This window comes from the organism of the source record quoted next, unplaced genomic scaffold (genome assembly GCF_019419815.1).
Source record: "Pyrus x bretschneideri cultivar Hongxiangsu unplaced genomic scaffold, Pyrus_bretschneideri_v1 Contig51, whole genome shotgun sequence".
In the NCBI taxonomy this organism is placed as follows: Eukaryota; Viridiplantae; Streptophyta; class Magnoliopsida; order Rosales; family Rosaceae; genus Pyrus; species Pyrus x bretschneideri.
In genome coordinates this window covers 1,411,463-1,426,388 of record NW_025999789.1, presented here as the reverse complement: position 1 = coordinate 1,426,388, position 14,926 = coordinate 1,411,463, and the positions used below count along the sequence as shown (strand labels likewise).

Genomic DNA, 14,926 nt, shown 5'->3' with positions numbered 1-14,926 from the left:
ATACAAGTCTATCTAGATGATAGTCGGGTGGCAAGATAAGACCCAGCGTCAAGGTAAGGCTAGAGAATTTTGAGTAAATTATATATATATATATATATTATATCATTTAATTCAATTTATTATTTAACATGTTTTTTTTATTTTTTATTTTTTTAAAGAATGTATGTTTAAGGTGAGAGTTTTGAGTCCATATTATATGGTGTGGTCTAAAAAAATTCATTAAATAATACCTAGAAAAGAATATAAAAAATTAAGATCATAAAATGATTGTTTTGGTGAGACAGGAGGATAAGAGAAGATGACGGCTAATAAATTAAAAGAAAATAAAAGAAGGAAAAGAGAAGATGGGGGGGACCATCTTAAAGAGATAAAAAGGTAGGCTCTTCTTCGAGCGAACACCGAACGGAGCCTCTGCAACAAATATATTTTTCCAGATTTCGGCGTTCTCCATGTACGTCCTCCCAGCCCCTGCCAGCTCCGCCTAATCCTGTCCAGGCGTCCGTCTAGTATGCGTTACGATTTTGTGACCGAATTTTAGAACAGTGAGTCCATCTACAGCTCTACAACTAGAGAGAATTATGTGATGAGTGAGTAGCTGTGCTAACACCCCACCCCAACAGCAACCTAGTCGAAGTTGAACTGGACGGCCATGGCGGCGGAGTCTAGTTGGTGAATCAAATCTCAGATCATCAAGTTGTCAGGTATAAATAGAAAACGCAAATGTACAACCTGTTGGAAATTATGTATTTAATTTACTTAGATTAGATATTGAGAGTGAATTACGGATGTCATTTTATTTCTAAGTTATTTTCTTAACTCTCTGTCCAGAAGAGGAGATTTAAAATTACTAATTAATTTCAAAATGACAGAATTTGAAATTATGGATTTTAATATTTTTAGAATTTGTGAGCTTTTTTATTTGTCTAATAATTTAAAAGGATAATGTTAAAGAGATTAATTTTTTAAATCAGATTTGCAAACCAAATGATGTGTCACTAATAAAAAATAAACACGTTAAACAACAGTTAAGTAATAATTCAATCATCAACATTTACATCATTTGCTTTACAAAATTTGATTTAGAAATTTGATCTTGCTAACATTACCCAATTTAAAAGTATAATAAAATTTAAATACAGAAGGTGGAAGTTGGTAAATGTGCTAGGGGCCAGGTGATAGTCTAGTGGGTGGTGAAGGCTGTTTGATGATTGGTAGCAGTGTTTATAGTGAAAGTCATAGTTGTGGTGTTTTCAACAATGGTGATGGGAGTGGAGTAACGGTTGCGGTGACGGCACTAACGACGATAATGGTGGGCGTGGTGCAGGTGGTGATGGCAAGGTGGTTGTGGCATGATGGTGGCAGAGGCTTGGGTAGTGGGTGTGTAAGAGTGAAGGAGACGATAACTATGACTTGTAAAAATTTAGAAATGAAACTATTTACTTGAAATTTAAAGTTGGAATTTAAAGGCCCAATCCTAACCATAATACGCACTAAGTCTTTACCATCTTAAAAATGAACTCTACTAGTTCCTTGTAAATAGATTATAGATATCTTTTTTAATGGTCGTAAATACTCAAAAATAGTAATCACGCACTCCAAATTACAATCACTAATAAACATCTTTTGTTTAGTTATATAGGCCGCTAGTTGTTGTAACTCTCAGAAACTAGACATCATAGTATTCTTTTTAAGGATAAATTCAATATAAAGCCAATTTTGTGATGTTATTATTAGGAATAGTCCACTTTCTAAAAATAGGTCCATTGATTATCTTTTTGTTTAGTCTGTGATAAAACTGAAAATTTTAAGGAATTGTAAAAATAAATTCCTTCAACTGTAGAGCATTCAGTCTCTTTACTAAATAATATACTAATGCAAGTGATTATTTACCACAGTGATGGAAAGGTGTCATGCCCTTGCATGACGATGTGGTTTCGAACCCCATCGGTAGCTAATCTAACATCTAACTTACTAATGCAGTAATGCTATTGCTCAACTAAAAAAATATACTGATATCATAACTTTTTTGTCGATAATCTACGTATATCACAGATAAATCGTTTTTATTTGCATATATTATAGATATTTTTTGCTTATAATCTACCTCTTTATAATTAGTTGTATTCAATACTATCTTAAATAACTTTCGGTTGAAACATTTTATAGTCTTATTATTATATAAGTATGTGACAAGTAGACTCAATTTTGAAAACAAATTAGATTTTTGGACTGAATCTAAACACACTCTTTTTAATTAGCAGACAACTAGAAAGTCTAAAATATCTTTTTTTAATTAACATACAACTAGAAAGTCTAGTTGAAGTTTAGCTGAAATTTAATTTAGTTGCTGTTGAAGCCTATTTTATCTGACAAGGGGAAGGGGGTCAGCTGCAAGAAGAGAGATTTATTTGTAGAATTGTAGAGGAATGTGTGTTGAGAGATATATTATTTCCCCTACATAGTGCCTTTATTTATAGTAATAAGGTAGAGAAGAAATTCTTCTTCCCCAAGGAATACAAGTCCTAATAGGAAAGAATAACTAGAATAAAATCTAATCTAGGATTTACACAATCACACATAAACTAGGAAAGTTTACAACACTCCCTCTTGAGTGTGTGAATACTCAAGTGGATTCAGCATCATATAGAGGTTGAGGAAGTCGACTCGTTGACACTGATTATGGGAACAACGCTTATTCTCAATAAGGTAGGAACTTGAATAAAGAAGTAAGTATCACAAAAAATCCTATGGCTATGGTAAAAAACCAGAGTAGGAACAAAATCCTTAGTCTAAGGAAAAATGCATGAGAAATGCAAAGTAAAAAGAAACGTCTACGGGATGTCATCAGGAATATGACCAGTCCAAGGTGGGTGTCTAGTTAAAACCTCATTAGATGGTAAAAGCCCAGTGGGAAAAATGCTCCTAATCATAGAGAAAAAGAGTACATTAAAATCAAGCAAGTATACTTCAGGATACTGCCTCTAAGTTTGACACAATTCTAAAAAGAACTAGTAATGTTACAACTCAGAAAGTTTACTTATACCAATCCCTTGAACAAGCTTCTGAAACATCGTCTTCGGCACTGATTTGGTGAAGAGGTCGACCAGATTATATTGTGAACGGATTTGCGTGACTTCAATCTTCTGATGCTCTTGTTGTTGATGTGAGAAGAAGAACTTCAGCGTAATGTGCTTGGTGTTGTCTCCTTTGATGTAACCCTTCTTGAGTTGTTTGATGCATGCTGCGTTGTCTTCATAAATCGTCGTCGGGACATCTACAACGGGGTAAAGATCGCAGAAGCTTCAAATATGGTTCACTACTGCTCTCAACCAAAAAAATTCCTGAGTTGCTTCATGTAAGGCGAGAATTTTAGCATGGTTAGACGAAGTGGTAACTAAGGTTTGTTTAGTTGACCTCTAAGAGATTGTGGTGCCTCCAATAGTAAAGATATAACCCGTTTGAGAACGCGTCTTGTGCAGATCAGATAAGTATCATGCGCCAGCATAACCAATAAGGAGATAATCGACTTGAGAAGCAGAGAGTGCGGCATCATTCAAGGATCTGTAGGGATAGAACAAGCCCAAATCTGTAGTACCTTTAAGGTAGCGAAAGATGTCTTTAACGCCAGTCTAGTGTCTGCATGTTGGTGCATTACTGTATCTTGCCAAAAGATTAACAGAGAAGGAAATGTCGGGTCTAGTGCATTGAGTTAAATACAATAAAACGCCTTTTGCACTTAGATAAGGAACTTCAGGCTCTAAAATCTCTTCATCATCCTCATTCGGATGGAAAAGATATCGTTTTGCATTTAGCGATCGAACGACCATATGAATACTTGAAGGCTTAGCTTTATCCTCGTTTAAGCGGCGCAACACCTTTTGGGTGTAGTTCGATTGATGAACTAAGATTCCATCCGAACAATGCTTTATCTCGAAACCGAGACAATATCGAGTCCTTACTAGATCTTTCATCTCAAATTTCAACTTCAGGTGCGTAGCAGTTTTCGCGAGCTCTTTAGGAGTTCTGATAAGATTCATGTCATTGACATATACTGCAACAATCGTAAATCTGGAATGTGACTTCTTAATGAACACACAAGGGCATAGTTCGTTGTTCATATATCCCTGACTAGTTAAATACTCATTCAGACGGTTATACCATATTTTTCTGGATTGCTTGAAACAGTAAAGTGAACGCCTTAGCCGAATTGAGAGTGTGTTCCGGGATTTGGAAATATTTGACCCAATCAACATAAGTCCTTCGGGAACTTTCATGCAAAATTTTCGTATCAAGATCCCCATAGAGATACGCATTTATTACGTTCATCAGCTGTATATTCAGTTTTTCAGAAACTACCAAACTGATAAAGTAGCGAAAAGTAATCACATCAATAACGTGTGAATAAGTTTCGTCATAGTCAATCCCGGGGCGTTATGAGAAGCCTTGCGCAACAAGACGAGCTTTGTAACACACAATTTCGTTCTTCGCATTACATTTTCGAACGAAAACCCACTTGTAGCCAATGGGCTTCACATGTGGAGGAGTATGAGTTACAGGTCCAAACACCTTACGTTTCGCAAGCGAATCGAGTTCGACTTGGATTACTTGTTTCCAGTTTGACCAATCAGTTCTACATCAACGTTCATCAATGGCATGCGGTTTAATGTCATCACTCAACATGATCTCAGTAGCTACTGCAAATGCTAATGCATCGTTGACGATCATCTCATTTCTACACCACACATCATCTAAGCTAGCATAATAGACCGAAATCTCATGATTCTCGGAAGAAAATTTCGTCTCTTCAATGACACTTCCGTAATCTAGAATTTCCTTATGAGTTGGATAGAATGAGTAAGCAACAGTTGGATTCACGGTAGGCTCTTCAGGTGCTTGTGTCGTGGGTTTCCTTTTCTAGAGGTGTGAATCATTTGAACTAAAAGGTTTGCCACGCTTTTGTGTAGGGGCAGATGATTGGCTAGCCGCTAATGTACGTGGATTAGCCAAATTAGTGTCCCGGGCCTCCAGGAGGAAAGTCTGTCGTACAATTGGTAGATCTATCTTTGCAGGCGTATTCGCAACTGGAATATGTGATTTTGTCACTCGCGCTAGATTGTTGAAAACATCTGGCATGCTCTGAGCTATCATCTGGAGATCTAATATGCGCTGCACTTCAATTTCAAACTGAGCGATGTGGAGATTTAAATGAGACAAAGTGGGAGTCGTCCACGATATTTCGCATCGTTCTTCAGGAACGTTGACATTCTTATCTCCTCATAATGATGGGAAGACTATCTCATAGAAGTGACAATCAGCAAAATGAGTGGTAAACAGATCGCCTGTCAAAGGTTTTAAGTAACGAATGATCGAAAGAGAATCATATCTGACATAGATTCTCATCATTCGCTAAGGCCCCATTTTTGTATGTAAGAGCGGTGAAATTGGCACATAGACCACATAACCAAAAATGCGTATATGCGATATGTCGGGTTCGTATCTGGTAACCAACTGAAGGGCGCTATATGATTGTGTCGCAACATAGCTCAGGTGGACCAACTTAGTTGTATGCAATATTGCAAGGCCCTAAGTAGCGATTAGGAGCTTGGTACATATGACTAATGATTGAGCAATCATTTGTAAGCGCTTAATGAATGCCTATGGCAAACCGTTCTAGGTGTAAACATGGCGTACAAGATGTTCAACTTCAACCCCAACCAACATGCAATAGTCATCAAAAGTTTTAGATGTGAATTCTCCAGCATTATCTAATCGAATATATTTGATCGGATAATTAGGATGGTGAGCCCTGAGCTTGATAACCTGAGCCAAAAGTTTGGAGAATGCAGCGTTCTTTGTGGATAACAAGCACATATGTGACCAATGTGTGGAAGCGTCAACCAAAACCATAAAATATCTAAATGGTCTGCAGAAATGGTGAATCGGTCCATAAATGTCCCCCTAAATCCATTGTAGAAAAATGGGAGGATTCGAACGAATCTTGTTATAAGAAGGCTTAATGATAAGTTTTTCCATGAAACAGGTTTGACAAGTGATTCCTTGAATCGAACCTAAACTTCGGGTTAATGGATGCCCGTGTAATGATTTGAGGATACTGCGCATCGCTATTTGCTCAGGATGTCCTAAACTATCATGCCAAAGTGTAATTTCGTGCGCAATCCCAGAGGTAGGGCCAGCCACATAGTGGCGTTCTATGGGGTGTATGGTTGTAGTATATAGACCACTCGGGATATGCTCAATCTTTTCTAGAATATGCTTTTGGTCATATTCGTAGGATGTTATGCACAGAAATTTAACTTTGTTTTCTACGTGGTAATTGTTTTCTCTAATATCCTTGAAACCTAACAACGTTATTCCGAAACGTGGAGAATAAAGTGCCTCATCAATGGTCAAGATTATACCATTGGACAACATTATACATGCCTTACCGTATCTTTCAATCAGGTTGGATGAGCTTGAGAGGGTTGTCAGATGTGCATTCTTAGGTATAAAGTTAGTGAAATAGATGTGTTCATGCAAAACGGTGCACAATCTGCCAGACAACTAACTTCCCCATTAGTCATACCTAGAATGAAAATTTAATTTGAATTGGTCACATGCATAAAAGTTCTTAAAAACAAATATCCATTCAAAATAATTTCATTTATTTAAGGATGGTAATTAATTAAAAACTTAATATCTAAAAACAAATCACCAACAAATAATCCAAGCATAAAGGAAAAAATAGTTCAAAATTTAACCAAAAAACAAGGGGGGTTCAGCAACATCCTGTGGAATTCGACCCCAACGTCTTATTTCAACTAAAAAATAGTTTATGTTTAAGATTCTAATCTTCCATAGGGATGGTATCCTCTTGAAAGTCAGAAACCTTCATCATTGTAGTCTCCGGTTTGTCCACTTGCATAAAGTGTGATTCAAACTTCTTACGACGAGAATGATATTCAACTACAACCTTCTGGGGAGCTCGGCAAACACGGGACCAATGGTCTTTTGAACCATAGCGATAACATATATCCGCATCCATGGTTTCAGGTGTTTTACCCTTATTTTTGAAATTCAGGGCCTTGGGAGCGAGATTTGGGCGCTTCTGGGCTTTGTTTCCTCACTTAAGTGGGCATTGACTCTGTTGACCTCGGGGTGGCTTCTGGCCACCCCTACCACACCTCTTTTGGCATTTTGGGCGTTGGTTTGTGTTATAGTGTGCTTCAGGCACAACAGTCGCCCCAGTAAGTTGAGCTTGATGATTCTTCATTAACAGCTGATTTTGATTTTCAGTGATAAGTAAAATATAGATCAAATCTGAAAACTTTAATTAACTTCTGAACTCTATATTGTTGCTGCAAGACAATATTAGTAGCAGAGAAGGTCGAATAGGTATTCTCAAGGAGATCTTCTTCGGTCAAAGTTTCGTTACAAAACTTGAGAAGTCATCGGATTCGACAAACTTCAGAATTATATTCATTCACAGACTTAAAGTCTTGGAAGCACAAATGCTGCCAATCATGTCTTGCTTCAGGCAAAAAGATGTTCTTTTGGTGATCAAAACGATCAGCCAAAGCGACCCATAGTGCTCGTGGATCCTCCTCAGCAAGATATTCAGTTTGCAGAGCGTCATGAATATGCCCTCGGATGAAGATCATAACGATGGCTTTCTCAGCTTCGCCAACCGGATTGTCTGTCTCATCTTCAATGGCGGGACGCAAATTCTTTGCAGTGAGATGGAGTTTCACATGTTGGACCTACTTGAGGTAGTTCATTCTAGAGACCTCTAAAGCGGTGAAGTCGAGTTTGTTCAAATTTGACATGTTTCTATCACAAAATAGATGGACAAGATGTGGTTAGTGTAATGGAGAAAAATCAATTAATTCACATATGAGTAGAACATTCTAGTTCTAATGGACATGTATTGGTTTAAATTTGCATGAAAAACTTCGGGTTTTCATGGGTGATGTTTTTAATGAAAAACTTTAGGTTTTCAAACAAGGTATAAAAACTTCAGATTTCGAAGTAATTATGAACTTCAGGTTCATATGTTCCTGCAGGCAAACACAAATATATATACAGAAATATGCAACAAGAAAATATGCAAATAGAACTTCAAGTTTATAATTATAATTAAATTAATTATTCAGAGTTCGGGTCAAATTTAAAGTGTGGCTGAAAAATATAAAAACTCATTGGGCCTAAAATAATTAGGCGATTAAACTCAGGGCCCAAAATAAGGCCAAAGCCTACTAGTGGGCTAATCAAATAGGTGCAGTGCGTCCCAGGCCTGAATATTGGGCAGGTTTGGTCTCGGGCAGAGCATGCAGGTTGGCCTAGCATCACAAAATAAGTGGTTGCATGCGCAAGCCCAAAATAGGGGCCCATAAAGGGCACAGATCAGCTGTGATGCAAACACGGGAGCATAGATACTCCAGCGAAGCTGGGATCCGATGCTGTACACACATATACACCAGTAGAAACTAAGATTCTGTGTGACACAGTACATAGGAGAAACGGAAAGAGCCTAGATGGGATAAACTGGTTCTCAGGTCGGGTTATCACCAAAGCCCAAAGGGCTGGTGATGTGGGTCAAAACTCTCAGCACAAGCAGGCAAAAAAATAAAGGTGTTGTGCGAATGGATCGAATGGAATTCGAGGCCCGTTAGGGCTCAAGTGGGATTTTCAGGCCACCCTAACGGCACTGGGTGTGGGCATCCGTCGAAGCTGGTCAACGACACTACTTTAGGCAGTGTTCCATGGTCGGTGCAAGCCGTTGGTTCATTGGAAAACCAAAATTGAACGACGGAAATGGAATCTCAACGTTAGGGGGGCAACCGAAAGGATTCGATTGAATCTGATTAAAAACTCACGAACTTCTTCTGGAATTTCAAAAAATTGTTGGTGAAAACGATGAGTTTTGTCTAAATCACACAACAACCGGTCGTGTTTCGTCGAAAAAATCGATGGGGAAGACCTGGGCTGTAGGCCGAGGGTTGAGACAGTGGTGCCGTAAACGCACCATTTCGGTTCTAGGCATGTAGCCTTGAGTTTCGTGGCTGGGCTAGGCTTGCCAAGCCGACGTAGGCTGCTGGCCTGGTGTTAATGGTGGCACGGCTTGTGGAAGCCGATGACTCATCATGCAACAGGGAGGGTTTTCCAACAAAACCCTAATTTGAATTTTTTTTCTTAATTCTAGATTATGGAATTTTAATTCAATACATGCATATTTAATCCAGTAGTTTAATGAACATATATTTGATGCAATTCATGACAATATCAATTCACATAATTCAACAATTATGAATACAATGCATACACAATTCGTGTAGAATCTAAAATTTGAAAAACGTAAAGTTAGGTCATGCATTATGATGAATCTTCTGCAAAAATATTGAGATAAAAACCATTGTTTTGAAAGAACCAGATTGCGTGATGATATAGATAAACTGGTTTGGTGCAAAAAAAGCTTCAACGTCAGATTCCTAAGCGTAACGGTATGAGCATGCTGCTAATGTGTTGTAACCTATTTTATCTGACAAGGGGAAGGGGGCCGACGACAAGGAGAGAGATTAAGGGAGAGATATGTCTGTAGAATTGTATGGGAATGTGTGTTGAGAGATGTATTATCTCCCTACGTAGTGCCCTTATTTATAGTAATAAGGTAGAGAAGAAATCCTTTTCTTCCAAAGAATACAAGTCCTAATAAGAAAAAATAACTAGAATCAAATATAATTTAGGATTTACACAATCACACATAAACTAGAAAAGTTTACAACAGTTGCCTATATTATAGATATTTTGTTGCTTATAATCTACCTCTTTATAATTAGTTATATTCCATAGGGGTGTGATATCCACACATCCCTTTTTACTTCTCCCACATTTTTTTCGTTTTCGGCCGTCGGATCGGATAAATTGAAGAAGATCAACGAATATAAATTAACAAGGGATGTATGAGAAGTAAACAGGGGTGTGTGGATAGTGCATCCCTATTCAATACTATCTTAAATACATTTCGGTTGAAATATTTTTTAGTCTTATTATGATTTAGGTATGTTACAATTAGACTCAATTTAGAAAACAGGTTGGAGTTTTGGACTGAATCTAAACAAACTCTTTTTAATTAGCAGACAACTAGAAAGTCCAAAGTATCATTTTTTAATTAACAGACAACCAGAAAGTCCAGTTGAAGTTTAGCTAAAATTTAATTTAACTTCAAAATGGGAAGGATGAGAGAGATTTCTAGTGTGAAGAGAAAACGGCCGGTGCACAGTGCATCAAGTGACATAATACAATTGGTTGAAAATTAAAAAATAAAATAAAAAATTTTAACCAATTGTATTATGACCCTTGGTATACCCGAACGTGCTCCTGACAAACTGAAAATTTCTCAAAGAATGATTAGAGATGCTCGAAAGTGTTTAAAAAGTCCGTTCCCAGTCCTACTCCAAAAACTACAAACGAAAAAAAAAATTAGTTGGATTCTTTTTTCTGCTGATCCTTCGTCTACCTTTTCTGTTATCAGACATCAGAATAACCAAGCCTAACCATCCCCTCATAGTCATTGAGATTCGTCCGAGGCACAAAACGTTCTCAAAGTCTGTGCCAGTTGAAGCTAAAGAAGATCCAGGTTAGTCATCTAGTTATCAAAGTCCTACATAGTTTTTCTCCGTTTTCGGTGATACCTATTTATTGTTTGAACTTTGAATCTTACAATTTTTTTTCTCTGTTAATTTTTTTTTTTTTTTTAAAAGGACAGGTATGGAAATTGTTAGTTTCGTACTACAAGTTGGTGAGTTGTTATGGAATCCAGTGAAGCGTAATGTGGGTTACTTGGTGCATTACAAGAGACACATACAGTCTCTTGAAGTTCTGGTGGAAAAGCTTGAGACCACGCAGAATGATTACCAGCGAAGCGTGAATGCGGCGTTAATGAATGGAGACGAAGTTAAGTCCGAGGTTCAAAAATGGCTCAAGGATGCTGACAAGGCAATAATCGATGCGAAAAGACTGAATAATGAAGCCGGAGAAAACAAAACATGCCTGGGAGGCTGCTGCCCGAATTTGAAATGGCGTTACACTTTAAGCAAGAGAGCAGTTAATGAGACAGAAGAATTGAACAAGCTTAATGAAGAGAAAAGGTTTGAAACAGTTACGCTTCAAGTTCGCCGGCCTGTTGAGTTTGAGTCCACCATGTCAACAGGAGATTTCGAAGCATTTGAAGCAACAAGGCAAGCCATGGATGGGGTCATGAAGGCGCTGAAAGACGATAACGTCACTGTCATCGGGGTTCATGGAATGGGAGGCATAGGCAAGACAACCATGGTGAAACATGTTGGTGTGCAAGCGTGTAAAGAAAAGCTCTTTGATCATGTTATTATGGCTGTCATTTCCCAAAACCCAAACCTGGTAAAGATTCAACAACAGCTTGCTGAAATGCTCGCCTTGAATTTGAATGAGCAGACAGAAATAGCCAGAGCAGCTAGATTGAAGGAGAGAATAATGAGAGAATAATGAGATGGCATCATAATTAAAGATTCCCAAACACCATGGTACAAGCATAGAAACTAAAACAAGCTTTGAATCAAATGGATATATACAAACTTTGGCCATATGAGGAGGATGGATTGGGCGCGCCATGAATTATACACAAGGAGGATTGAAGATGCAATAATCATTCCACCAAAACAGGTAGATAAAAATAAATTAAATAATTGCACCCATAGAGGTAGAATGAAAACCCTTTTCCACCCATAGAGGTGGACAAAAACACATAACTTATGTACTTCTATCACAGGTTTTAATTTTTTTTAATCTACCTCTCACAATTGTTTTACTTTTATTTTTGATAAACTTATCATATTTGTTGTATAAGGATTTATAATTTTTTTTATTTATGAGAAAGTAGATAAAGGCATTTGAAATTCAAATTTAACAAATTAAAATATATATTTATTTTTACTTTAAGGGGCAAAATGAACATACCAACAAATCAAATGACATTGGACTTGATCTGAAAGTAGGTGATTGTTTTGGACTTGGATCAAAATGCCCCTTTAAACTATTACAATTATTTAAGAAAGAGAGAGTTTCGAACTTGAAATGGGTGGAAACTCAATACCATATACACTAAGATATTGAATCACATGCTGATTTAATGGTTTAGGTTAATTTAGTTCTTAAAGCAACTTCCTGTGCAAGGATGTAAAATTGAGAATGTAAATGAACATTTTATAACCCTAGAGACATGTTGTCACATCCTGCCCTGGGCGAGACCACTTCCCAGGCCCGACTCCACCGTAGCACAATATTGTCCACTTTGGGCCCCCAGCACACCCTCACGGTTTTGTTTCTGGGAACTCACACGAGAACTTCCCAGTGGGTCACCCATCGTGGGAGTGCTCTTGCGCGCTACTTGCTTAACTTCAGAGTTTCAACGGAACCCGAAGCCAGTGAGCTCCCAAAAGGCCTCATGGTAGGTAGGGATGAGAAAATACATATAAGGATCACTTCCCTGGGCGATGTGGGATGCCACAATCCACCCCCCTTAGGGGCCTGACGTCTTTGTCAGCACACCACGGCTAGGGTTAGGCTCTGATACCAAATTGTCACATTCCGGCCCGGGCGGGACCACTACCCGGGCCCGACTTCACCGTAGCACGATATTGTCCGCTTTGGGCCCCCAGCACACCCTCACGGTTTTGTTTCTGGGAACTCACACGAGATCTTCCCAATGGGTCACCTATCATGGGAGTGCTCTCGCGCACTACTCGCTTAACTTCGGAGTTCCAAACGGAACCTGAAGCCAGTGAGCTTCCAAAATGCCTCGTGCTAGGTAGGGATATGAAAATACATATAAGGATCACTCCCCTAGATGATGTGGGATGTCACACATGTTTTGCTCTAGTAGGAGAATATAAAATTCTGGATGAAATTATGAAAATGAATTGCATCTAACTTTTTTTGTTATTGATTTTTTTTTTTTTTAAATTTTAATGTGATGAAATTTTATTCATTGCGTTTAAATAATAAAAGGAAGGCCAAAATACCAAATAAAAAACTCAATTATATAAGTTCCTAAATATTTCTTATTATTCTTATGTACAGTGATGCATGAGATGTAAAAATGAAAATATACTAATTTGTTTTACATATTCTGGTGAGGGTGAGTAATTTCGATATTGAAATTTCAGTGCATTGAATTTCAAATATATTTTTATGTTATATAATACATATTTTAAGACATTTTACATATTTCAAAGATCTTAATTATTTATATTTTCCTTTTGATTTTGTTCATATATATTTCCCTTTGATGTGAGCTATGTTTGTTTGTTTGTTTTTTTTTTTTTTTTTAATTAAATTTTGATTAATGTGGTGGTTGCCATGTTAGTGGGATTGAAAGGGTAGGAAAATCAGTTAATACTCTAAGGGTGTGTTTATTGCATCGGATTATTTTGGACTGAACTAATTTCAAGATCTAAGTTGGACTGATTTAGCATGGACTAATTAATATAAAAATAATGAAACGGCTATTAAATTATTTTTGAAATCTAAATATTATTTAGTCATTTTTTTTAATTGTCTCTTCTCTCTCTACCTTTTCTTGCCCTTTTTCTTTTCATTTTTTTCTCTTGCTTTTTCCAAGCGTTCTGGGTTTTTTCTCTATACTTTTTTGTTTCTCTTTCTTCAAATTCGGGAACTAGGCACAACCTGGTTGAACCCTAACCAGAAAAGGGAGACGTGCGTGAACCGATCGATTCATGAAGGAAGGTGCAGATCGGGGTCGAGATTTTCGTGATTTGGTGAGATTGATTGCTGCGTCGCCCGTGGACCTGATTTGCAGACGATGCAGGCATGGGAGTTTCAGACGATGCAGGCGTTGGACCTGAATTGCAGACAGTGCGGTCGTTGGAGTTTTAGGCGTTTAAGTTTCAGACCACGTAGATCGGCATCAGCGTCGAGCTTGTGTGAATGGCAATCTGGAAGGCATCGTCGCAGTCGAGTAGAACGAGGAGAAAGGGAGAGAGTGTGGTAGCTGGTGGTGTGATTTTGTTGGATAGCAGAGAGCAACGAAGTGGAGGGAGGGCTTAGCAGTCACATGGTTATTGGGGGTCTCGCTAAGACCTCCTAGCGAATGAGTTTGTCGTGCGAGTTTCCTTTAGTCTCATCAATCGTATTCCCAGCGTAACAAAGATGGAACTAAACTAATAAATAGTTCAGTCTAATTTAGTACAGTGATTGCTAGTGAACCCAAATAAACACACTCCAAAGGATTTGCTTAACCGTGAAATATTACCTTCTAAGGTTTAGAGTGAATTTCAATTCTTTACATCTACTTCAATTTCATACATTTACTTATCGTTTTATTTCAATTTCATAGAAAATCCGTTAAGTAAACCGTTAAATGATGACATGTCAAATATGTGATCCATATTTGTGCTGACGTGATTGTTAAATTTGTGCCACATGACAAAAAAATATTTTTTTATGCATTTAAAATAAGAGAAATTAGGTTTTCATCCTTCTTTTTGCTACTCCTTTGATTAAAACCTTATTCATTTTCATTTTTTTTATCAAAGTCCTTGGTATTAATAACATCATTAATTATTTCAATAATAAAATATTTTTTATTTCTAAATAGATTCATTTAATGTTAAAAATGTTACAATTACTATATTTATATTTATGGTTAAATTTTTTATCGTATATTTTTATTTTTAGTTTGTACCCATTTTTAATTTGCAACCCTTTTTTTATTTGTTCCAATTTTCTTTTCAGTTTTAATTTGTACTCATATATTAATTTCTTTTTGTGCTCATATTTTATAAAGTTTTATTTGTATTTGTACCCATATATTTTTTTTATTTGTACCCATTTTTAATTTTGCTAAATGTACCCATGCTAATTATATGTACCTTTC

General features: G+C 37.2%; 1 protein-coding gene across 4 annotated transcripts; it reads left to right on the top strand.

Annotated features, from left to right (window-relative positions):
* The first annotated feature begins 380 nt into the window (after positions 1-380).
* Positions 381-11,839, top strand: LOC103954582 (probable disease resistance protein At1g61190). 4 transcript variants are annotated; one of them, XM_048570052.1, is made up of 4 exons: positions 381-542; positions 621-701; positions 10,529-10,633; positions 10,763-11,839. In XM_048570052.1, the coding sequence occupies exon 4, from the start codon at positions 10,765-10,767 to the stop codon at positions 11,515-11,517; it is 753 nt and encodes a 250-aa protein (XP_048426009.1). In that variant the 5' UTR covers positions 381-542; positions 621-701; positions 10,529-10,633; positions 10,763-10,764; the 3' UTR covers positions 11,518-11,839. The 4 variants fall into 4 exon arrangements, with proteins under 4 accessions (XP_048426009.1, XP_048426006.1, XP_048426008.1 ...); XM_048570049.1 differs by having other exon boundaries at positions 450-701; XM_048570051.1 differs by having other exon boundaries at positions 450-701; positions 10,758-11,839.
* Positions 11,840-14,926: the final 3,087 nt, after the last annotated feature.